This window comes from Saimiri boliviensis, chromosome 3 (assembly GCF_048565385.1).
Source record: "Saimiri boliviensis isolate mSaiBol1 chromosome 3, mSaiBol1.pri, whole genome shotgun sequence".
NCBI lineage: Eukaryota > Metazoa > Chordata > Mammalia > Primates > Cebidae > Saimiri > Saimiri boliviensis.
This window is the reverse complement of record NC_133451.1, coordinates 51028404-51055184: the sequence shown is the minus strand read 5'-3', so window position 1 is coordinate 51055184 and position 26781 is coordinate 51028404. Positions and strand designations below refer to the sequence as shown.

The window sequence follows — 26781 nt, the reverse complement described above, 5'->3', positions numbered from 1 at the left end:
GAATATAGAGAGACAAATTTTAGGCTTTTGATCCAGCTTTGAAGCAGTAAGTTTTACTGCCTTCAATTTGGGTATGAGTCTTTATAGTAAGGCTTTCCTGTACTTGGCTTGCATTTGCCATTTTACGACTTGTATTCTCATTTTATGCTCTAGTAATTAAAACTTTAAATTGTAACATGGCAGGTTTTCCATAAGGAAAATGCTAAACCTCTTAGTTTCTCAAGTTTAATATTCTCTTCTCTCACTAAAATCTGTGCCTATACAAATTACCATTCCTGTCACTTAGAATTCTTTCACTTATTACCTGTTTCTGTCCTCCAGCCTGTTGCTTCTCAAACTTAAATGGTCATACACTATCACATGGAGCCCTTGTAAAAATTTAGATTCTGGTTCATTAATACTAGGATAGGGCCTAAGATTTTGTCTTTGAAAACAAGCTCTCCGAGGATGCTGATGCTGCCCATCCCTATACCATATTTGCAGTAAAAAAAAAATCTTGACTCCTTCATAGACTTAACTGTCATCAGGAATACTTCCTCTGTTTTCCCCCTCCAATTTCCACAGGTACGCATAATTGTTCCTTGCCCAGTGATAGCATTACACAGTATATACCTTCATTATTCCTCTTACTATAATTATTTAGGTATCTATCTTCCTGCTCAATTGTAAATTTTTTTTACAAGGACTGTGTCTTTCTACAGGGACTATGTCTTTCTACAAGGACTGTTGTATACCCAAAGCCTGCTATACTGTTTAGCAGAAAATAGGCTTTCAAGCAAATATTTATTGCTGAATCGATGGTGTTATTACAGACTATTTAAAGTTATATAGTTAAATATATACTGAATATTGAGAATGTCCATTTTATTTTTATTATTTGATAGTAAAGAGATAGTTAATATTAACCTGAATTACTTTTTTTCTTGTAGTTCTTTTTTAGGAGGGAAAAAAAGCCTCAAATGTACTTCAGCCATAGGTATTTGCTTGAAAATAGTGTTCTAGTCTTCAGTACAAATAAAACATTTTGAAGTCTGTGTGATTACATATAGTATTTCTCTAGATAACCTTGTGGAAATAAGATTTTTAGAAAACTAATGACCATTTATTATTATTTTTTTCACCTAAGGAGAAGTACAAATGTCTACCACAAGACGAAAACGTAGTATGTTATGTTGTTTACCGTAAGCTGTGGTAAAATGAGCTCGATTGTTGACAGGTATGTTCTTGAAGACTGTTATTTTAAATTATATATAGTTATTTAAAATGAACTATTAGTATAATGGTCAATATGAAATTGATAGAAGGAGTTTTATTCTTAAACATAATTATTATTGCATTCGGTTTCTTTGTTAAATAAATACAGTGTAAAAATAAGCACGGTCTTATCAGTATTTTCTAGAGCTAAAGTCAGCAGCATATGGCTTGTGTTTTAAATGAGTCCTGAGCTGTAATTTTGAGTGATTTGGTCATAGCTGCTCTGAAGGAAATTCTGATAGTTGCAAATGTTTCCTTGGAACCTTGTAGAGTCCTTTTTCTCCTTATCTAATTTTATCCCTTCAAACATCTTTGCATTTGTGACTGATAAGAGGTAACTGTAATTAAGATTTCATTAGTTAAAATTGTAATCTTTACATCTTACTTTTGGGAAAAGGGTAAATCTCCATATTCCTATGATTTTAATACTTGAAATTTTTGGAGGAGGGTGGAAGTGGGCAGCGAGGGTTAAAAACTATTGGGTACTGTGCTTACTACTTGGGTGGTGCTGAAATCATTGGTACATCAAACCTCAGTGACACGCAATCTACCCGCATGAAAAACCTGCACATAATACCCGTGAACCTAACGTAAAAATAGAAAAGACTTTAAGTTGTCTTTATTTTTCACATTTTAGCATCTCTTCTCATAATTTAATTGGTAGCACTCTTTTTTTTTTTTCTTAAGGGCACATAAAATAGTGGTGGTCTTAACAGTCAATAATATCTTTAATTTGATATAATCCAATAACATTTTTAAAGCATCTGCTCTGACAGCAGATGTACAGAATACCTTTTTATATGCTGTTTCATTTAACCTTAACAAATCTGTAAAATTTTACAGATGAGAAAACTGTAGGTCAGAAGGTTGTTACTTGTTTGAAGCCACATAGCTAGTAAGATGTGATCTAGAATTTTTACTTGTGTTGGTGTGTCTGACATTAAAGTTGCTATACTTTTATTGCGCTGTACTGTGTGCTTCATCCATTGGAGATTCTTTAAGGGTTTTGCAGCTAGACTTGTACACAAAAGTGACTTTTGACATCTGGGGTCAGCTTTCTCCCTTTCTATGAGCTAAATAGTAAAGATATATACCCCACCAAAACTTAAGATCTGAGGAGCAAGAAAATTCCTTAGAGAGGGCTGCCTGCACCATGGTCATAGCTTTGAACTGTGCCAAAGTTGCAGGCAGGATTAATGATAGTCTTTTTCTCAGAAAAGATACTTCTTCACTGCCTCTGAGGGAGAAACTATGAATTTGGTATTATGCCTTTCCCATTCTAGATAGTATGACATCTAGGGATGACATCTCTGTTTTCAGACATAAAGCAGTGATTGTTAATATGAGTTCCTTATCTCTGAATATCATGAAAGTTATTAACTCTGTCCTCAGAAAAATACATATAAATAAAAAATTTTTTGTAAACTTTGGGGCATACATGGAATCCCCAAAGTTCATACATGGACCTCCATGATAAAGATGTTAAAGATAAAGGTGTTAAAGATGATCCCAATAGTGACCCCATTTTATAGTTTATAGGCTATAGAAAGGTGTGGGTATAGGAGTGAATAGTGAATTCATATAAAACTTCGTAAATTAAAAAGCCAAAACCCATCAGTGTGCTGTATCCAGGAAACCCATCTTACATGCAAGGATACACAAAGGCTCAAAATAAAGGGATGGAGGAAGATCTACCAAGCAAATGGAGAGCAAAAAAAGGCAGGAGTTGCAATTCTCATCTCTGATAAAATAGACTTTAAAGCAACAAAGATCAAAAGAGACAAAGGAGGACATTACATAATGGTAAAAGGATCACTGCAACAAGAAGAGCTAACGATCCTAAATATATATGCACCCAATACAGGAGCACCCAGATACATAAGGCAAGTTCTTAATGACTTACAAAGAGACTTGGACTCCCACACAATAATAGTGGGAGACTTTAACACCCCATTGTCAATATTAGACAGATCAACCAGACAGAAAATCAACAAGGATATCCAGGACCTGAATACAGACCTGGAACAAGCAAACCTAATAGACATTTACAGAACTCTCCACCCCAAATCCACAGAATATACATTCTTCTCAGCACCACATCACACCTACTCTAAAATTGACCACATAATTGGATATTCTCGCACATAGGCGGGTGTTGAACAATGAGAACACATGGACACAGGGAGGGGAGCACTACACACTGGGGTCCGTTGGGGGGAAATGGGGGAGGGGCGGGGGGTGGGGAGGTGGGAAGAGATAGCATGGGGAGAAATGACAGATACAGGTGAGGGGACGGAAGGCAGCAAAGCACACTGCCATGTGTGTACCTATGCAACAATCTTGCATGTTCATCACATGTACCCCAAAACCTAAAATACAATAAAAAAAAAATTAAAAAAAAAAACTTCATAAATCAGGAAAAACTTTAATATAGCTCTTAGGGTTGAGTTAGCCACCTGTGCTCTTGATTTCATTTTTTAGAAGTGGTCTTTCCTTACGTTTTCCCATAGCCAGCTCCTAGCTTACATGTCCCCTCCTTAATAAGTCCTTTCCTAACCACTCAGACTCTAGTAACTCAAACATCATGCCTTTAAAAAAAAATTAAAACATCACCCATTTTTACATTTGTTTCTTTCTACTAGAAAATAAGGCTGGGCATGGCAGCCCATCCCTGTAATGCCAACACTTTGGGAGGCTTAGGTGGGAATGTCACTTGAGCCTAGGAGTTCGAGACCAGCCTAGTCAATATAACAAGACCCTTGTCTCTACAAAAAATAAAAAACTAGCTGAGTATGGTGTTGTGTACCTGTGGTCCCAGCTACTCAGGATACTGAGGCAAGAGGACTGCTTGAGCCCAGGAGGTTGAGATTGCAGGAGCCATGATCGTGCAACTGCACTCCAGCCTGGGCAACAGAGTGAAACCCTGCTTCCAGAAAAAAGTGAAAAAGAAAAGAAGAGCTGTAGGAAAGCAGCTAAGTGTCTTGTTCATTGCTTATTAAACATCCAGAACAGAGCCTGGCACATGAGTGCTAAGACATATTTGTGAAATGAATTAGTAAATGAATGAAATGTATTAATACAAGTTAATGCATTAGATATTGTGATGTTTGTAAGTAATTTGTGGTTTTTTAAAGTAAATATCTCAGAAAAAATTATGCTGTTAACAAAAATAATTTTATATAATGGCAAACACTGACTTTCTTCAAGTTTTTAGTGATTACTAAAAGTTTGAAAAAAGATATTTAAACTGGTTAAATTCTTGTTTAGCATATGTTCATAATATAGCTAAGTATAAATATTTTTACAGTTTATATATGTAATAAACTTTAAAAAATATCAGCTATTACTGAATTTTTATTTTCTAATGTTTATTAGGAAATAGTTTAGTTTGAATTTTATGATCCATTAACTTTTAAAAAAAATCCTTGAGTATAATTGAGTTGATTTACATGTCATTTTAGTATTGCTGTTGCTTAGTGAGTCTGCTCTTATTTTCTCTCTGCTTTCTTTTAGAGATGACAGTAGTATTTTTGATGGGTTGGTGGAAGAAGATGACAAGGACAAAGCAAAAAGGTACTTTGATTAGAGATGTAAAATAGTAAATAAATGAATAATAGATAAATGTAATGGTAAATAAATTATAAATTAATGATTTCCAAAAGCTATCTGCTTTAAGAGTTTAGATATATTAGCAAGGTAGAAGAATTTAGAATATTGGCCTGTAGTTTATAAATTAAATACCTCTGACCTTTTGGAAAAGTGTTGTGCTTTGCTTAAACAGAAATTGAGCTAGAAAATCTGATTTCCCAAAGCATATAATTACAGGTATCATAAAATGATTGTTTTATAAATAATCAAGTTTATTTGTCTTAATAGCTCTTTGTTTACTGGTTACTGCTTCACATAGAATAGCAGTCATTATTCATTTAGTACATATATTTATAATAACCATATAAGTTAACAGTCATTGGTAAGTATTGGATTAAATAAAACCTGTGATTTGAGTGCGGTTTTTCTTACTGACATTTTCTTGTAAACATGTATGTCAAATGCATGATTTGTAAAATTTTCTTTTTTTTTTTTTTTTTTTTTTTTTGAGACAGAGTGTCGCTCTTGTTACCCAGGCTGGAGTGCAATGGCGCCATCTCGGCTCACTGCAACCTCCGCCTCCTGGGTTCAAGCAATTCTGCTGCCTCAGCCTCCTGAGTAGCTGGGATTACAGGCACACGCCACCATGCCCAGCTAATTTTTTCTTTTTGTATTTTTAGTAGAGACGGGGTTTCACCACATTGACCAGGATGGTCTCGATCTCTCGACCTCGTGATCCACCCGCCTCGGCCTCCCAAAGTGCTGGGATTACAGGCTTGAGCCACCGCGCCCGGCCTGTAAAATTTTCTTTAGTGACAAAACTGAGCTAAAAAATTATTGCCCAAATTAGCTGTATATTGTTGGTAACCTACTGTTAACATCTATGTTGATAGAAGTACATGCTGTGTTATGTCTAAATTAATATTGTATTAACTATTTGTGTTCTTAAATGGATTATTTTTAAAAATGCATATTTTTCATTTTATCAGAGTATCTAGAAACAAATCTGAAAAGAAACGTAGAGATCAATTTAATGTTCTCATTAAAGAACTGGGATCCATGCTTCCTGGTAATGCTAGAAAGATGGACAAATCTACCGTTCTGCAGAAAAGCATTGATTTTTTACGAAAACATAAAGGTAAATTTTTAGCTTTGTAAAATGGAAGTGACTCTCAAAGCATGAGTTAGAATCTTGGCAGAGATGCTTCAGATTGGATGCTTCCTTGGCTTTATTAAGAGAGAGAAATCAATTGCATTTTAAAAGATTTCCTAATCCATTCTTTCATTCAACAAACATTTATTCTGTGCCTACTACATGCTGAATCCTCATGATACAGGGTAACAGTCCTGGCTTTCAAGTAAGTCAAGCCAGGGCCGACAAACATGTAAGCACATAATTACAAATAATTATAATGTGAATAGTGCTTGTAAACTGTTTGCAGTAAAAACACAAGAAAGAATGTGTCAGGGAGACTTTAAAAATAGTTGATTTTTCAACAGAGTTTTTCTGTTAGATTAAGAAAGGAAGACAGCATGTCACACAAAGGGAGTATGTGCAAAAGCAGAGAAGCAGGGAGACTTCATTGTCACTGAAGCATATTTGTGCTGGAAAATTGTGGGCGTATTTGAAAGAAAGGAAAAAGCTAGATCGTACACAGTTCTCATGTCATTTTGAAACGTTGTTTCAATGTATATCTAGTAAATCATCACTATATTTTAAAATAAAGTATTTGGTTTTTTTTTGTTTGTTTTTTGTTTGTTTGTTTGTTTGTTTTTGAGACGGAGTTTCGCTCTTGTTACCCAGGCTGGAGTGCAATGGTGCGATCTCGGCTCACCGCAACCTCCGCCTCCTGGGTTCAGGCAATTCTCCTGCCTCAGCCTCCTGAGTAGCTGGGATTACAGGCAGGCGCCACCATGCCCAGCTAGTTTTTTGTATTTTTAGTAGAGACGGGGTTTCACCGTGTTGACCAGGATGGTCTCGATCTCTTGACCTCGTGATCCACCCGCCTCGGCCTCCCAAAGTGCTGGGATTACAGGCTTGAGCCACCGCGCCCGGCCAATAAAGTATTTGTTAATTGAAGAAAATCATCTTGACAAATGAGTCATGAAAAGAAAATTTAAAGGATATTAATTATTTTGCTAATAGAGATAATAGATTTGAAAACAAAACAAAAAAAACCTGTAAAAGGAAATTTCCTTTTTCAAATGTGAATGAAACTGTAAAACTCAGTACGGTTAGTAATTAGTGTCTCTGTTTTAATTCTGTGTAGCTCAGTTGGTAATGCCCTTTCCAGACCGGTTTATGCTCCACCACTCATTGAAACTGTTTTTATTAATTTAACTAATGACATTACCTTCCTACCCCCTAATAAAACAATAGCTTTTTCTTATATCTCATCTTCTTCTGCATCTCTATAGCTCTGGAAATTTTTATCCCTCCTCCCTTGGCTTCCTTTATATTGACTGTACTTTCACCTTCCCTTTTCTCACTGAAACTAATTTCTTTCCTCTTTTTCTACCCTCTAAATGTTACATTCCTAAGTCTTATCCTTGTTCTCTTGCTTTCTGTACACTCTTTCTCTTGCTTATCTCATTCCATAGCTTCAGCTATTATGTCTCTATTAAACTACCAGATTTCTGTTTTTAGATGCAAACATTTTAGCCTTGTATTTCCAGATAACTTCTAGATCTTTCTGTTGCATGTCCTCCAACTCAGTGCATCTAAAACTGAATTTTTATTTTGTCAACTTAACCTCTTTCTCTTCACTTGCCTTTTTTTATTTTTATACCGCCATCCTTTTAATCACCTAAGACTCAAACCTGAAAAAATTTTAGGTTTTTTTTTTTAAGCTTCCTTAGCACCTTATCACAGTTGCCAAATTCTGTTGATTCTTCTGTAAATGTGTCAATATTTATTGCCACCACTATCATTACATTTTACCTCTACAAGTAGTATCTCACCAACTTCAGTGCCTGCTGTTAAATGGCACACTCATGGAAATCAGTCCCAAGATACTAGGAGTTCAATAAATGATTGTTGAATGAAATGAAAGGCATACATTTCCCCCTGACAATAGAGGATGAATTTTGGCATTAGGTAGATTTTTTTTGTTGTTTTTTCAAAGTCAGATACGTAATTCTCACAAAAATAGTATTTCTGTTAAGGTAAAAGGATTTCATATACATATCATCCTAAAATAGGCCTGTGTTTAATGAAACTTTATTGGATTTGTTTATGGATTTAAATCTTTTTCCCAGATGTTTATAATTGATGTGAATTTGAAAAGCCAACCGTATTCCACACATTTTGTAGCTATACTTCTTAGTTACTCTTCGCATTCCACTACAGGCATTTCTAATATGCTAAGTTGTGAGGGACAGTATGTTTGTATTTCTGTATCTGATGATAGAATCAGAATTTAGTTTATACTTACTACAAAGTAGAGTATATTTTGTAGAATGTAGTCTATGTCATGGATTTTTATTCTGCCTGCTTGTTTTAATATGTCTTCATTTAAAAATAAAAAAACATTTGTTACTAGGTTTCATGATTTATGAATAGTTTTTCGATAACCACATCTATTAGAAGTATATAGTAAAATAGTAATAATTGTGACAAATCTATGTCCCAAAGTAGGGATCTCCAAATTTTTGACCAGGTCTCTACTACTAACTTGTACAAAGAGGACACTAAGAAAAATCACTGTGAGAATATTACTGTAGTAAAGATTTTGCACAAAATGTTAATTGTCTTTGATTAATTAAGATAAAGCACTTAATATTGGGAAGAAGCTTTATGCCCAGCAGTAGGCAGAACTGTCTTCTTTGTTAAAAGCAAATTGAGTGACCTCTTTGGGCTTCTCATCTAATTTCCCTAGAGCTCCTCTAGACGTTACCATTTGACTGGCAAGGGAATGAAAAGGGGAAAAAAAAGAATTTCTTCAAAATTCTTGGAGCAAAAATCTCATTTGGTCATGTCAAATAGGAAGCAAAGTTAGGCCTATCAGCAACATAACTGTTAGAGCACCAAGAGAAAAACTATAAAGAGACTGGTATTCGTAAGAGAACAAATCCAAGGAAATAACTTGCCATGATATCTCATATATTTCATCATACCAAAACCTAGACCTATTGCTATCTACCCAGTAAATGTTAAGGCCTGTGGTTGCCATCTTTAGAGTGGGAAGAGAGAAGACAACTTGTAGGGCTTTTGTACTCCTCCAGTGGTTCGAGTATGCCACTAATGTGTCAATCTGTTTACAGAAATCACTGCACAGTCAGATGCTAGTGAAATTCGACAGGACTGGAAACCTACATTCCTTAGTAATGAAGAGTTTACACAATTAATGTTAGAGGTATGTCCAGATTTAATTTTTGAAAGTTTTTATTTTTCTCAAAAAAGAAATCACAGAGTAACTTAATATACAGGTATACCTTTGCGATATTGAGAGTTGAGTTCCAGACCACTGCAAAAAGCTAATGTTTTAATAAAATGAGTCACATGAATTGTTTTGTAGTCTATTAGGTGTGTGATAGCATTATACATTTAAAAAATTGATCATACCTAAATTTAAAAAGTTTATGGCAAAAAATGCTAACAATCCTCTGAGCCTTCAGCAAGTCTTAATCTTTTTGCTGGTAGAAGGTATTGCCTCAGTGTCAGTGGCTACTAACTGATCAGGGTGGTGGTTGCTGAAGGTTGGGGTGGCTGAGGCAATTTCTTAAAATAAGTCAACAATGAAGTTTGCCACATCAATTGACTCTTCCTTTCAAGAAGATTTCTCTGTAACGTGCTGTTTGATCGCATTTTACACAGAATAGAACTTCTTTCAGAATTATAGTCAATACTCTCAAACCCTGCTGCTGCTCAGTCAACTAAGTTTATGTAATATCCTATATCCTTTGCTGTCATGTCAGCAATATTCACATCTTCATCAGGAGTAGAGTTGATCTCAAGAAACCACTTTCTTTCAGTGGAGCAACTCCTCATCAGTTCAGGTTTATTAGGAAATTGCAGCAATTAGTCACATCTTCAGACTCCACTTCTAATTCTAATTCTCTTGCTATTTCCACCACATCTGCAGTTACTTCCTCCACTGATATCTTGAACCCCGCAAAGTTATCTACAGGGTTGGAATCAACTTTTACTTAACTCCTCTTAATGTTGATATTTTGATGTTCTCCCATGAACCACAAATGTTCTCACGCCATCTAGAAGGGTGAATTCTTTCCAGAAGGTTTTCAATTGATGTTACCCAGATCCATCACAGGAATCGCTATCTATGGGAGCTATAGCCTTATGAAATGTATTTCTTAAGTAAGACTTGAAAGTTGAAATTAAACCTTGACCCATGGGCTGCAGAATGGATGTCGTGTTAGCAGGCATGAAAACAACATTAACCTCCTTGTACATCTCATCTCCATCACCACTCTTGGGCAACCAAGTGCATTGTCAATGGGTAATAATATTTGAAAGGAATCTATTTTTCTCACCAGTAGGTCTCAACAGTGGGCTTTAAATGTTCAGTGAACCATGCTGTCAACAGATGTGCTGTCATCAGGTGTTCTGTCATCCAGGCTTTGTTGCTCTATTTACAGAACATATGCTGGTATATTTAACATACTTCTTAAGGGCTTTGAGACTTTCAGAATGGTTAATAAACATTGGCTTCAACTTAAAAGTCACCAGCTGCATTTGCCCCTGACAAGACAGTTAGCCTGTCTTTTGAAGCTTCGAAGGCAGCTTTGGCTTCTCTTCTCCAGCTTTGAAATTTCTAAATGGCGTCTTCTCCCAATAGAAGGCTGTTTCATCTACAGTTAAACTCTAGTATTTACTGTAGCCATTTTCATGGATGATCTTACCTAGATCTCCTGGATCACTTGCTGTAGCTTCTACATCAGCACTTGCTGCTTCACCTTGCACTTTTATGTTGTAGAGATGGCTTCTTTCTTTATACCTCATGAACTAACTTCTGCTCACTTCTAAATTTTCTTCTGTAGTTTCGTTACCTCTCTCTGCCTTCACAGAATTGAAGACAGTTAAGTCCTTGCTCTAGATTAGGCTTTGGCTTAAGGGAATGTTGTGGCTGGTTTTAGATCTTCTGTGCAGACCACTCAGACTTTCTCCATATCAAGAATAAGACTTTCACTTTCTTATACGTGTTCACTAAAACTTTTCTTTTTTATTTACAACTTTGCTACCTGTTTAGTACAAGAGGTCTAGCTTTTAACCTGTCTCAGTTTTCAACATGCCATCCTTACTAAGCTTAATCACATCTAGCTTTTGATTTAAAGTCAGAGATGAGGGACTTTTCCTTTCACTTGAATACTTAGAGGCCATTGTAGAGTTACTAATTGGCCTAATTTCAATATTGCTGGGTGTCTCAGGGAATGGGGAATTCTAAGAAGAGGGAGAGGGATGGGGGAATGGCCATTCAGTTGGTGGAGCAGTCAGAGCACATACAACATTTAAGTTCACCATCTTATGTGGGCAGATCACCATTATAGATACAATAATAATGAAAAAGTTTGAAATATTGCAAGAATTACTAAAATGTGATACAAGAGACACAAAGAATATGTGCTAATTGAAAAAAACGACGCTGATAGACTTGCTTGACACAGGGTTGCAACAAATCTTCATTTTGTAAAAAAAAAAAACAAAAACAAAACAAAAAAACCAACATCCAGTAACTGTGTAGTTGAATAAAACAAAGCACAGTAGAATAAGATATGCCTGTATAAATACATTATGGCCATGTATCGAGTGTCTTTGTATACTTACTAGAGTCTGAAGCAAGGTAGAGTATTTTGCAAATTGAGTTATTTTTCTGTTTGTATTTTAGATGGGGCAATTGTGTGATTAATTCATTATGTATTCAGCAGAAACGTTTCCAAATGAAAATTTGTTGGAGTATAAATATAAACATTTAAGCCTATACTTTAAATCAGAAAAATAAGTGAGCAATTTTTATATATTAACTCATTGAATCCTTGCAACACTCTCATGAAATAGACATTAGTATGTATGTGTCATAATAGCTAGTATTATGAAGTGGAAGTAGACAGTAGTGTCTCTTTCTTGCTTTCAGATGGAGAAATTAAGGAATAGTTGCCTTCTTTTTTTTTTTTTTTTTTTTTTTTTTTGAGATGGAGTCTTGTTCAGTCACCCATGATATGCCCACTGCAACCTCTGCCTCCCAGGTTCAAGTCATTCTCCCACTTTAGCTTCCAGAATAGCTGGGATTACATGTGGCACCATGCCCAGCTAATTTTTTTATTTTTAGTAGAGACGAGGTTTACCATGTTGGTCAGGCTGGTCTTGAACTCAGCCTCAAGTGATCCACCCACCTCGGCCTCCCAAAGTGGGGATTACAAACGTGAGCCACTGTGCCTGGCCAACAGTTGTTTACTTTTGACCCTGTTATGAAATAATAATACTGGCATTATTATACTAAAGAATTTAAAAAAAAAATAATTCATGAGTTTGCTCAAATGATAAGATTTCTCTGTTAGCAACGACTAGTTTGTTTGAGTCATTCTAGAAGATAGGCATCTACTCCGAATAAGTTCTTTATGATATCCAGATCTCTTTCCCAAAAGGAGGGGACATGGGGGAGGATACCTTTTTTCTATAATTTATCAATGATATAGAGTTAGGGAAGGTTACTCTAACTCCCAGCTCTATAAATTATATATTGCAAGTACTTTTTCTTGTGCTACACTAGTGCTGCACATAAAAGGATTAATAAGATATACATGGTTCCTACCAGAGGTCACTATCCTTTTCGAGAGCTATTTAATTAAACAAGAAATTAGAGCTTAGTATGTTAACCACTTTAAAAGAAGAATCCCTCTTATAGTATCTTTTCTGCAATGTATCTTCTGCTTTTCTACTGGATCCTTCTTTCCCTTAGCCTTCAAATTTAATTGCTCTTTTTTTTAAAATGCCTTCTCTTGATATTTGGCCCCCTTAGAACCGTTTGCCTTTTTCTTCCCTTCTAAAGTTGATGAATGAGTGATTTGTAATAGTCTTCTGATTATGCACTCATTTTTAAACTCATTGTAGTCCGATTTGTCTTCCTTTAACATAACTTTTTGAAAATCACCAAAATTCATTTTTCATTTTCTTATGTCTTATTTTATCTCATTTTATACCAAACCATTTCTCTCCTCTTCACTTTCTAATTCTCTCTTCCATTGATTCCTTGGTGACAGCATATTCTGTGTTCTCTATTATTTTCCTTTTTTAAAAAATTTTTATTTTTATTACTATTATGAGACAGGATCTCACTCTGTTGTTGCCCAGGCTGGAGTACAGTGACGCGATCATAGCTCACCACAGCCCCAACCTCCTGGACTCAAGTGATCTTACCCCAGCCTCCCAGGCAGCTGGGATCACAGGCATGTGCTGCCACTCTTGGCTAATTTTTAAAATTTTTGCAGGGATAAGGTTTTACCATGTTGCTCAGGCTGGTCTCAAACTCCTGGGTTCAAGTGATCCTCCCACCTCAGCTTCCCAAAGTGCTATCGTCACAGGCATAAGCCACTGCACCCAGCCTTCTCTCTCATTTTCTCTTGCCTTTTTTTATCTTCTTCATCCCATATATATATAGATAATTCTTTCAGGATTTGTCTTTTGCAGATCTGATTTCTTCAGCTGTCACTTCTGTGCCTAGGACTCTCAAATGAAAATATGTTGTAGTGTACACAGTACAAAATTGCTTTATTATTAAGTCTTGTACTGCCTGCTCTGAATTCTCTTCTGAAATCGAACTTCACATTTCTCAACGCTTGCTCAGAGTACTTTCTTTATTCCTAATACTACTGATTTCATTCCAATTCCCGTTAACTTCCTTAATTATTCCAAAAGCCACTATGATTTTCCTAATTATGTTTTCTTTTCCTTCTAAATCCATTTTTCGCTCTGCTTCCACACTGCTCTTAATGAAGCACAGCCCGTGCCCTAAAATTTTCTGTTGGCTTACCATTGTTTACAGAATAAAATTCTTAATCTTAGCCTTGTATTCAAAACCTTTTATGATATGACCTCAGCCTAATTTTTCACCTTAATTTCCTGCTACTCTCTTTTACTTTATTCTCCATATATCTCCTTAAACTTCAAACATATACCTCTGTGTTAACATAGCCATGATAATAACAATATGTTATTTTGTGTGCCTAAAAAGCATTGTTGATGTCTTGTGTGCTTTGGAGATGTCAGCATCTTCAAATAAGACATAATACTATATATACATGGTTGAATCATGTAATATACATAGTGATGAAGGTAGAGCATTGTCTCTACCTTTTAGAGACTAGTTGTCCGATGGATGGCCAGAGAGAGACTTTTTTTCTACAGAAGCATTTAAAAATGAACGAAGATACATACCAAGGTATTGTAAAGGGGGAAAGCTAGTATATATTTTGACAGAACTTTGGATATTTTCATATTAAATCCCTTGTCATTTATCTCTGTCCTGCGAAATACTTTTTTCTTTTCGTTTAACATACCATTATGTTTAATTTCAGGCTCTTGATGGTTTTTTTTTAGCAATCATGACAGATGGAAGCATAATATATGTGTCCGAGAGTGTAACTTCATTACTTGAACATTTACCAGTAAGTATGAAGATCCTACAATCTACCTCTAATTAAAATGCGTATTTTAAATATTCTAAAGCACTAGGAAGTGAACTTTGAGAGCAATGTTGAATAGTGGTTAATGGAGTAGGGATAAGAGCTTTAAGTATGTCTTTGTTTTAGCATGTGTTTTCTCAGCTCAGTCATAACTCTCTAATCTGTAGTAACTTTAATATTCAACTACAGTTGTGCATCACTAAACAATGAGAATATGTTCTGAGGCACTTTTGTCACTGTGTGAACGTCATGGAGTGTAGTTATACAAACCTAGATGTATAACCTACTACCCACCTAGGTTATATGGTATAGCCTGTTGCTCTTAGACTACAACTTGTACAGCATGCTACTGTGCTGAATACTATAGGCAGTTGTCACAACAATTATTTATATGTTTAAAAATACTAAACATAGAAAAGGTACAATAAAAATACAGTATCAAAGATAAAAAATGGTATACCTGTGTAGGGCACTCACCATGAATGAAACTTGCAGGACTGGAAGTTGCTTTGGGTGAGTCAGTGCATGAGTGATGAGTGAATGTGAAGTACTAAGACAGTACTGTACACCTTTATAGACTTTATAAACACTGTACACTTGGGCTACTTTATATGTAAATTTTTTCTTCAATAATAAATTAACCTTAGCTTATTGTAATTTTTTTACTGTGTAAACTTAAAAACTTTTTAAAACTTTTTTACTCTTGTAGTAACACTTAGCTTCTTAACACTTTGGGAGGCCAAGGCTGGCAGATTGCTTGAGTTTAGGAGTTTGAGACCAGCCTGGGCAACATGGTGAAACCGTGTCTCTAAACAAAACATAAAAATTAGCCAAGTGTCGTGGCTTGCCCCTGTGGTCCCAGTTACTCGGGAGGCTGAGTTAGGAGAATTGCATTGAGCCTAGGAGGCCAAGGCTAAAGTGAACCGTGATAGTGTCACCGCACTCCAGCCTGGGTTGCAGAGCAAGACCCTGCCTCAAAAAAAAAAAGATTGTACAGCTATACAAAAACATTTTCTTTCTTTATATCCTTGTTTCAAAAGCTTTTTCCTATTTGAAAAAACTTTTTACACATTTTTGTTTAAAACTAAGACACAGACACACATTAGTCTAGGCCTATGCAAAGTCAGGATCATCAACATCACTGTCTTCCACTTCCACATCTTGCCCCATTGGAGGGTCTTCGGGAGCAGCAACAGATATGGAGCTGTCATCTTTATATTTATAGTGCCCTTTTGAAATACCCCCTAAAGGACCTGCCTGAGGCTGATTTAGAGTTAACTTTAAAAATACATGTAAATAGAAGGAGAATACTCTAAATCATTAAAGATAGAGTAAATACATAAACTAGTAGCATGATTGTTTATTATCATGTACATATGTACTGTATATGATTTTATGTGCTAAACTTTTATATGACTGGTGGCACAATAGGTTTGTTTACACAAGCATCACCACAAACAAGTGTAAAAGATGAGTAATGCATTGATTATGACATTACAACAGAGACGACATCACTAGACAGTAGGAATGTTTCGGCTCTGCTATAATCTAGGGGACCACCTGTGGTCATATATGGAGTTCATTATTGACTGAAACATTGTTATGCAATGCAAGGCCGTACCACTTTATCTGACCTCTCTTTTTCCTCTCTCCTTTATTCTAGTGCTAACTTTTTAGCATTTCTGTTTTAATCAGCCTGTTGAAAATGTTAATTTCAACTGAGAATGTCTTGAGAATAACTAAATTTCTGCTGAGATATTTGTTGCAATTAGGGCAACTTGTAAATACTTTTCCCAGTAGAATTACTTGTAGAAAGACTCTAAAAATAGTAGATACAGAACTTTTTATGCTATGTGACTTTGAACTGCTAGTGTCATATTGGCCATATTTTAATTCCTTCATTATCACCAAAAGGGTAGAGAATTAGAAAAGTATATTTTGTTTGATTAGGATTTGAGAACTGAGTGGATGTATGACCACATCAAATATGGTCAGCCTCATTTAGAGATTTTAAGTATAGTGGTTAATGGAAAGTTTGACACCTATTAATTATAAAGTGGCAGGAGAGGCAGAATAGTTGGGGAGGCATTGCTTGTGATCATACTGTTCTTGATACTAGCCATTCATTTTGTTTTCTTTATGAATATGAAACATCCTATGAAATTATAGATGGAAGACAAGGGGAAGATAGTCATATCATAATTTACTGAATAGTAGTAGAAGAAATAGTAAGAAATAATAGGCTGGGCGCGGTGGTTCACGCCTGTAATGCCAGCAGTTTGGGAGGCTAAAGCGAGTGGATCATGAGGTCAAGAGATCAAGACCATCCTGACCAACATGGTAAAACCCTGTCTCTACTAAAAATATAAAAATTAGCTGGGTGTGGTGGTGCATGCCTGTAGCCCCAGCTACTTGGGAGGCTGATGGAAGAGAATCGCTTGAACACAGGAGGCGGAGGTTGCAGTGAGCTGAGATCATGCCACTACCCTCAGCCTGGCGACAGAGTGAGACTCCATCTCAACAACAAAAAAAATAAGGAAAGAAAGAAGTAATAGTAGATGGAAAAACAAGGGCAAGACAGGTCACATCATAGTTTACCAAATAGTAGTAGAAGAAATTTTTTTAAGAAATAATAGTAGAGTACCGGGCACGGTGGCTCACGCCTGTAATCCCAGCACTTTGGGAGGCCGAGGTGGGTGGATCACGAGGTCAAGAGATTGAGACCATCCTGGTCAACATCGTGAAACCCCGTCTCTACTAAAAATACAAAAAATTAGCTGGGCATGGTGGTGCATGCCTGTAATCCCAGCTACTCAGGAGGCTGAGGCAGGAGAATTGCCTGAACCCAGGAGGCAGAGGTTGCAGTGAGCGAAGATCACGCCATTGCACTCCAGCCTGGGTAACGAGAGAAACTCCATCTAAAAAAAAAAAAAAATAGAGAGAGAGAAGAAATAATAGTAGAAAACTATACTCATTCTCAAAAAATGAAAATTTTAGTTTCTATTAATATTTCAAGTTGATGGTTTATTTTTCTATTTAGATGATGTATTAGTCTCTTGTCACCCTCCTATAAAGGACTGCCCAAGACTGAGTAATTTAAAAGGAAAGAGGTTTAATTGACTCACAGTTCAGCATGGCTGGGGAGGCCTCAGGAAACTTAGAATCATGGCAGAAAGGGAAGCAAACACATTCCTCTTCACATGGCAGCAGGAAAGAGAAATGCTGAGCAAAAGGGGAAAAGCCCTTTACAAAACCATCAGATCTCAGGAAAACTCACTCAGTATCACAAAAACATCAGCTTGGGGGTAACTGGCGCTATGATTCAATTACTTCCCACTGGACTCCTCCTACAACACATGGGGATTATGGGAACAACACAAGATTTGGGTGGGGACACAGCCAAACCATATCATACAATTTTTTTCATGAATATCATAGACTATACTTTGATACTTTATTTTGTCATTAGAGGGCAACTTTCTAGCACTTATGTTATTCGGGCCTGAATTTTTATTTATTTATTTATTTATTTATTATTATTATTTTTCAAGACAGAGTCTTGTTCTGTTGCCCAGGCTGGAGTGTGGTGTTGCAATCTCGGCTCACTGCAGCCTCTGCCCCCCCAGATTCTAGTGATTTTCTTGCCTCAGCCCCCTAAGTAGCTGGGAGCAAAGGTGCACACCACCATGCTCAACTAATTTTTGTGTTTTTATTAGAGACGAGGTTTTTCTCCATTTTGGCCAGGCTGGTCTCGAACTCCTGACCTCAGTCCACCTGCCTTGTCCTCCCAAAGTGCTGAGATTACAGGCCTGAGCCACTACACCCAGCCATGCCTGAATTTTTAGTTCACTCCTTCAGTTCTAGAGGCTTTTCAGACTTCCAGAAGGATCCTTTATTAAAATACAGATATATTTTTGGTCTGGTTACCCCTTAAGCCATTATCAAATACTCCTTAGTCTAAAATCATTTATTGTGCTAGTAACTGTTAAATACAAGGCATGGTGTTTATGTGCCTTGATTGAAAGTGAGACAGATAAAGGTGTAAGAGATAGGGCCCTTTTATTGACCTATAGGGCAACAAGACATAGACATTAGAATATAGTCATCCCTTGGTATCCTTGGGGGATTGGTTCCAGGGCCCACTACAGATACCAAAATCCACGGATGCTCATGCCTCACAGATAAAATGTTGTTGTATTTATATGTAACTTACACACATTTTCCCATATACGTTAAATCATCTCTAGATTATTTATAATACCTAATACAATGTGAATGCTGTGTAAATAGGTGTTATACTGTAGTGTTTTGGGAATAATGACAAGAAAAATATCTGCACATATTCAGTACAGACACAACCATCCATTTTTTTTCCCCAAATATTTTCGATCCATAGTTGGTTGAATTCTGCTAAATGGGAAATGAATGATACAAGTAATAAATACTAAAGGAATCTTTTTAAATGTGGATTATGGTGTTAAGGGAATGCTTTCTTGAAAGAAGTGATTAGAACTGGTCTTTGACAGTTGAAGGAACAGATACGGGGGGGAAGTCATTTCACTTCATAGAGTGGGCTTAGAGGGCTAGAAAAAGACAGAAGAAATGATGGGAATGTGTGGCTTATATGAAGTGTAGTATCAGGTTGATGCAAAAGTGATTGCGGTTTTCGCATTAAAAATACGGCACCAAACTAATACAATACGCCTATCTTTGTTGTTGTTTTTGTTTTTAAGCAGCAGAGCTCTTCAAACAAAATCTTTACAGATGGATAAAACAAAAACAATAAAAAGTAGAACTGCTTTATTTTAATGCAGGGGACCGTGAGTCCTGCCTCAGCTCCTTTTCATTTCTCTACTCTCTAGTCCCACCTTTATAGTCCTTGAGATTCTGTCCCAGTATCCCTAGGATTCCACAGAGCAGTTTGAAATGGAGAAAACCAGGTAGAATGCATAGTAGCAAATGTAAAGTCATGGAAGTTTCATTATCAGTGGTACTTAAGCATAGGAACTATCTTACTTATCTGTGATTCCACAGCTGTGGCACATTGTAGCCAACCTGATATTTGTCAAATTGCTATTGATTAATCATGATTAAAACTATATATTAGCAAGTATTATAATGCTTAGCATATTAGTTGCCCTTTTGAGGAGTTATAACTAAACACAAGGCTTTTTTATAATGGGGTTCAGGATAAATGCCAGGAAAAGATTAAATAAAGGACACATTGGACAATTGAAATCACACCAAAGTAAAGTCTCTTTTTTATTTAGCTTGTGCCTATCCCTTTCTAATAAGATATACCACCGTTGTTTACCATAGGTTTGAATATATGGTAAGGCTATGATTGTCACCAGAGATTTTTCTTATTAACGCTCTTGGTCCCATTGTATGCTGAAATGTTCAAAATGTTTTGGTGAAACACAGCTTTGCAAATAATTTATCGGGCTTTCAAGATCATATTGGTCATGGATCAGATGACATTAGTATCATCTCAGTCTTGTTTGTTGAGATTTGGTCTGTAACTTGACATTTGTTGGTTTTCACAGACATTTGAAAGTTAGCTTCTGTGTTTAATAGAGATTATGTACTTTAAAAATAATTGTTTCTTGAATCATTAAAGCTGTTTTACTTTTTAAAATTTTCTTTTCAGTCTGATCTTGTGGATCAAAGTATATTTAATTTTATCCCAGAAGGGGAACATTCAGAGGTTTATAAAATACTCTCTACTCATCTGCTGGAAAGTGATTCATTAACCCCAGAATATTTAAAATGTAAGTAGTAGCTGTTAAGCAGAAAAGTCAAATGTTATATTCGGTAGCATTATCCTTTTGCAAGTTTATGAAAAATACAGACTTCTTTAAATAACAGCATTACTCCACATGCCCTATTTGGTCCTTTTTAAATATTAAAATATATATAAAATGAAATTGTGAGTGTATTAAAAATCTGAAATCTATTTCAGAGTATATTGAAATCCCATTTTTTTAATTATAATAAATCCTGGACTACCATTATGCCATAAAGCTGTATTTTATGCAGAAGTGAGACCTGGCAATATATTGTTATTAATTTATAAATAAAACCTTAGTGTATTTAATAAGAGAAAATTAAACATTCTAATTTTCACCATTGTTAAAAAATTGGACACTCAAACTGGAAAAATTTTTGTTTCTTTTAAAATTATTAAATATAAATTATCTACTTTATTAAACAGTCATTTGTTAGATATATCTAATTTGCTAGACACTTGTGTTATATCATAAAAATGCCAAAAATAGTGAAAATAGTCCTTAACATCAAGAAATACAACATATTATGGTAGAATTAGACATTCTATTAGGTCCATTGCCAAACTGATTTGACCAGAGTACCTCATTTTCTTCATATATTACCCTGTATAAAATCCAAAATTGTGGCAGCAGTATGTTTGGCCATTAGCTATTAGGTATCTTCTTTAATCACTTTTTTCATTATTTTAAAATGTGTCGCATCTGCTAATACTGACATGTTAAAGATTTTTTGTATTTGATTCAAATTCTATAGCACACTGTCTGAAAATTGAGATACACGCACGCGCAAGCGCGGGCGCACACACACACACACACACACACACACACACACTTGTATCTATGTATAACTTTGACAAGATGGCCTTTCAGAGAGAGTTGAGAAAAATTGGAGAATTTATTGGAAGCCTTGTTTTAAAACCCAAGTTTATATGACATTGACCATTAGGCCACTCTAGGCTGGTACTTAAGAAGATTTAGGCTGGATATAATAGACACCAACACCCACAAAGTCGTGGGTAGAATGGTATTGCTTGAAGTAAATATGTAAAATGAGGAGAGAAGAATTAGAAAGAGGAAGCCCAGCGGGGCGCGGTGGCTCACTCCTGTAATCCCAGCCCTTTGGGAGGCTAAGGCAGGTGGATCACTTGAGGCTAGGAGTTCGAGACCATCCTGGCCAACATGGCAAATCCCCATCTCTACCAAAAATTAGCCAGGCGTGGTGGTGCATGCCTGTATTCCCAGCTACTCAAGAGGCTGAGGTAGGATAATTGCTTGAACTAAGGAGGCGAAGGTTGCAGTGAGCCAGGATCATACCACTGTACTCCAGCCTGGGCAATAGAGTGAGACTCTGTCTCAAAAAAGAAAAAAAAAAGAAAGAAAAATGGAACCCTTTTGGAGATAGCAGTAAGAAGACAAAGGAGAAGGCGTTTGCTTTGGAGACCCTACTAAGAATAGGATTGACTGGAGAACTAAATAAAAGCCTTTGGCAGAAAGAGCTTAGGCTTCTGCTTCCAAGAACAGAAATGAAAATGGCAAGAATACTTAAGAAAAGTCTTAAATGGTTTGCTGATCTCCCTAAACAAGTGATATACGAAAGAGTTCTTGCCCCAGAAAAAAAGAAAGTTTTATGCCAAAAGAATAAACACACAGGCTGGGCGCGGTGGCTCAAGCCTGTAATCCCAGCACTTTGGGAGGCCAAGGCGGGTGGATCACGAGGTCAAGAGATCAAGACCATCCTGGTCAACATGGTGAAACCCCGTCTCTACTAAAAATACAAAAATTAGCTGGGCATGGTGGTGCGTGCCTGTAATCCCAGCTACTCAGGAGGCTGAGGCAGGAGAATTGCCTGAACCCAGGAGGCAGAGGTTGCGGTGAGCCAAGATTGCGCCATTGCACTCCAGCCTGGGTAACGAGAGCGAAAACTCCGTCTCAAAAAAAAAAAAAAAAAAAAAAGAATAAACACAAGTTAAAACATAGGAAAAATTACTTAGAAAATTCGGTAGGTCCTTTTGGCCATAATGAAGGTGAGGTTTTACAAGTAGTATAATTTGTGTCTAGACAAGGAATAAGGACAGAATTCTAAAAGACCTAATAGTTCATCCTAAGGAATTTGATTTTTATTTTTTACAGAGTAGAGAGCCAGTGAAGGAGATTTGGGTAAAAAAAGAAAAAAAAAAAATCAGGTAAATAATGGAAAGTCTTTTTGGAGAAGGCTAGGAAGAAGACTTGTAAAAAAAAAATAAAATCAAGTAAATAGTGGAAAGACCCTTTGAAAAAGGCTAGGAAGAAGACTTACAGCCGTGGGCTACCTGCCCCGGCTTACCTAGCTTCTGCTTCATAAAGAGGCCCTCAGTCTGAGAGTTGAAAGAGCCCTGGATTTCTGTGTCATAGTGGCTCAACTCAGGCTGTGCTCACCTGACCTGCAGGCTTCCTACTATACAAATCAAGTAGTAGCTTTGTGGAGTTACTCCTCAGTTTCATTCCTAGGGTTCAGTTAAGCATAACCACAGATCTTACGGATCAGACCATTCTGATGACCAAGCTGGCCCTGCTCCCTGGTACAGTAACTATGATTACTTTTTCTGTGACAGCTGTTCTGCCTCATTGAGGTCCAGGTCTTCATTGCAGTGGAAGCATCTTTCATCAGCATCTCTGGTTTGGGAGATTTTTAAAAAATCACTCAGATAGAAAATTTTGGAAAGGACCAGACTGGAGACAAAAAGAAAAACCATATAATCCTAGCAATAAAATTAAGGATGGGCTGGGCACAGTGGCTCACTCCTGTAATCCCAGCGCTTTGGGAGGCCAAGGTGGGTGTATCACTTGAGCCCAGGAGTTCAAGACTAGCATGGGCAATGTGGTAAAACACCATCTCCACAATAAAAAGAAATACAAAAATTAGCTGAGTGTGGTGGCACATGCCTGTAGTCCCCACTATTTTGGGAGCTGAACTGGAGGATCACTTTCGCCCAGGAGGTAGAGGTTGCAGTGAGTCAAGATCATGCCACTGCACTCTAGCCTGGGTGACAGGGTGAGACTTTTGTCTCAAAAAAAAAAAAAAAAAAAAGAAGCCCAGGTGTGGCAGCTCACGCCTGTAATCCCAGCACTTTAGGAGGCCAAGGCAGGCAGATCACCTGAGGTCGGGAGTTCAAGACCAGCCTGACCAACATGGAGAAACCCTGTCTCTACTGAAAATACAAAATCATCTGGATGTGGTGACACATTCCTGTAATGCCAGCTACTCAGGAGGCAGGAGAATGCTTGAACCCAGGAGGCAGAGGTTGTGGTGAGCCAAGATCACGCCATTGCCCTCCAGCCTGGGCAACAAGAGTGAAACTCCAGCTCAAAAAAAAAGAAAAAAGGAAAGGATGGAGAGGAAAGTATATGACTGTTAAGTGTGTAAACTCAATAGGACTTGATGTGTTAGGCCCAGGTGACGAAGCGGCTAAGAATCATCGGTGGGGAAGGGCTGTTTGAAGAAGATAGATTTTAAACCTATTCGGTTAGATGATAAAGCCATTTATGTTGATAATGACTGAAGAATATAAGCCTGAAGTAGTGAACAAAGAGAGGTGTTACTTATCCTTGAGTGCTGAAATAGTATGAAAGTAGTTATAAGTCTAAGAGTAATAGGCAGAATGAATCAGAGTGGCAGAATGTGGAGGCAGAATGAATACATGTTTCAGTTTACCTAAATGTACGGTAATGTGCAACTACACTAAATTGGCGGGCTTCCTTGGTGAAATAAGTAGCAGGTCTTGGTGACAGACTCGTGGTAGGAAGAGAAGAGGCCAAATTGATAAGGTTTCTGACTTGGGAAATAAGCATACATAGACAAAGGGGAATTGAAAGAAATTCACTTTTAAATATTTTGAATTTTAAGTTACTGATAGTACACTCAAGTACAAATATCCTGAAAGCAAATGATAGGAAAGATTGCTTACATAAAATGGAGAGAGAGATACAGGATCAGAAGAACCTTTGTGAAAATCCCTAGTATGGAACTGTATTAGCAGAAGAGATAGGAATAGCCAATAAGGTAGGAAGGTAAGTTTATGCTATGGCAATGACAAAGCATGACTTTTAAGAAGAGGAGGAAATGAAAAACCATTGAAGTTAACAATACAAATGTTAGTAATCTTGAGAAGAATAATTGCTGTAGAGGTGTAAGAATGAAAGCTACGGTGCCTGACGTTAAGGGAAACGAATATAGGGAAGATGGAGCCCATAATGAAAAGGAAGGAGATCTGTAATACCAAAGTACTTAGCAAAACTCCTTTGTTGGAGATGAAAGACCTGAACAAATTTAAAAGTAGATGATAAAGACCCTTGACCAGGTGCAGTGGCTCTGTTGCCTGTAATCCCACCACTTGGGAAGTTGAGGCAGGAGGATCACTTGAGCTCAGGAGCTTGTGCCCAGCCTGGGCAACATAGTGAGACCCCATTTCTACAAAAAATGAAAAATTAGCCAGGCATGATGGCTCACACCTGTAGCCTTGGCTACTGGGAAGGCTGAGGCAGGGGGCTCACTTGAGCCCAGAAATTCAGTGCTGCAGTGAATTGTGATCATGCCACTGTACTGCAGCCTGGGTGACAAAGCAAAACCCTGTCTCAAAAAAAAAAAAAGTAAGGACCCAAAGGTGTAGATGGTAAAGGAATAAGGAACAGTGGTGTGACCCTGGTCCTAGAAGAAACAGGAAAGACTATTCAAGGTAGAGACAGAAGCATTAGCTTTAGAATGGGAAGCAAAACTTGTCTTTGAAAGTGAGTGAAGAATGAAAAGGAAGGATAGATAAAAATAGGGAAACATTAAGTTGTTTGCACCAGAAAATCTATTTTCTTTGTTAAAGACAAAGTGAGGTCATCCCCTGAACATACTTTGCATTTATGAACTAAATGTCATCGATGATTTCTCTTGGGGAAAATAATGGTTGTAAACTTACAGAACTTTTGTGATCTTATTTTATGTGATATATCAGTTGTTGTCCTAGATAACAAATATGTGATTTTTAAAATTTCTTTATTTCAGCAAAAAATCAATTAGAGTTCTGTTGTCATATGCTCCGAGGAACAATAGACCCAAAGGAGCCATCTACCTATGAATATGTAAAATTTATAGGAAATTTCAAATCTTTAAACAGTGGTAAGTTAAAATGCTTCTCTTACAGTGTGTTTTAACTTGTTATTTTTCTGTGCTCTTAAAGACATAGATGTTTGAATATCAGTAACAACTAGGTTTTACTGGCATAACTGATAATATATATTTCCCTATTATTTTAGTATCCTCTTCAGCACACAATGGTTTTGAAGGAACTATACAACGCACACATAGGCCATCTTACGAAGATAGAGTTTGTTTTGTAGCTACTGTCAGGTTAGCTACACCGCAGTTCATTAAGGTATGTTTCTAACTTTGTTCCCCAAAGGAGATTTAAGTTCATATGCTGAGAACTGCCTGAAACTTTCTGCAAACATTGAGGTGGAATGGCTATGAGTCATTAAATATGCATGATAGTAGTATTTTTGAAACATGTTATCAAGACACTCACTAAATTGTAAAACCAATTTTTTAGTATATAGCCTTTGCAGTTAACTGGTGATTATTATATATCAGTATTGCCCTACTTTTGTGGCAGATTTTAGGATGCCTTTGTGTATCGTTCATTATCTCTATTAAAAGGGAAAGTCCAAAAATGTAGGTTTTTGGAATCTTTATTTTTAGGTCATTTTTAAAATTGTATTTGAAATATCCAAGTGGCTCTTTATTGCATGTAACTTGTCTTTTCAAATGTAAAATTAAGTATTTTATTTTTATTTCCTGGGTCCAACAAACAGATGGTAAGTAGGGAAGTAGGAAAGTGAAATGGTTCAACCACTAGAAAGTGACTGGAAAGAAGCAGCCAGGCTAAGATTTAAAATTTAGGTGGGGCCAGGCGCAGTGACTCATGCTTATAATCCCAGCACTTTGGGAGGGCGAGGCAAGAGAATTGCCTGAGCCCAGGAGTTTGAGACCAGCCTGGGCAATATGGCAAGATGTCATCTTTACAAAAAAATACAAAAAATTAGCCAGGTTACACACCTGTGGTCTCAGTCACTCAGGAGGCTGAGGTGGGAGGACCACTTGAGCCCAGGAGGTTGAGGCTGAAGTGAATTGTGTCTGCGTCACTGTACTAGTTTGTATCTGCCTAGGTGACAGAGTGAGACTCTGTCTCAAAATAAATAAAATTTTGGGACATGATAGTATAGGACAAAATACTGAATTAATAGACGATCTTAAACCAGTCTTGCTCTGTTTGTTTTGGTCGTATTAAATAATAGTTGTTAACATTTGAGTGCTAAACATGCTGTGTATTTTATATTCATTATCTTATTTAATTCTTATGACAACTCTGTAAGTTAGATGCTATTAATGATTCCTAATTTTACATTATGAGGAAACGGAGGCTTAGGGAAGTTAAGTTACTTGCCCAAAGTCTCAGCTATTAGTGATTAAACTGGGACTTGATTCTAT

The 26781-nt window shown here is 36.7% G+C and overlaps 1 protein-coding gene across 8 annotated transcripts in view; it reads left to right on the top strand.

Annotated features, from left to right (window-relative positions):
* Positions 1–26781, top strand: part of CLOCK (clock circadian regulator) — a 129102-nt gene that overhangs the window by 70021 nt on the left and 32300 nt on the right. For 7 of the 8 annotated variants that reach the window (XM_074396142.1, XM_074396141.1, XM_074396143.1 and 4 more), the window contains 8 exons: positions 1127–1216; positions 4768–4827; positions 5832–5980; positions 9106–9197; positions 14374–14463; positions 20132–20252; positions 25300–25413; positions 25551–25669. In XM_074396142.1, the coding sequence (XP_074252243.1) occupies positions 1170–1216; positions 4768–4827; positions 5832–5980; positions 9106–9197; positions 14374–14463; positions 20132–20252; positions 25300–25413; positions 25551–25669 (792 nt within the window). In that variant the 5' untranslated portion in view covers positions 1127–1169. Of the gene's footprint in view, positions 1–1126; positions 1217–4767; positions 4828–5831; positions 5981–9105; positions 9198–14373; positions 14464–20131; positions 20253–25299; positions 25414–25550; positions 25670–26781 lie in introns of those variants that run through there. The other variant, XM_074396146.1, reaches the window with a different exon arrangement.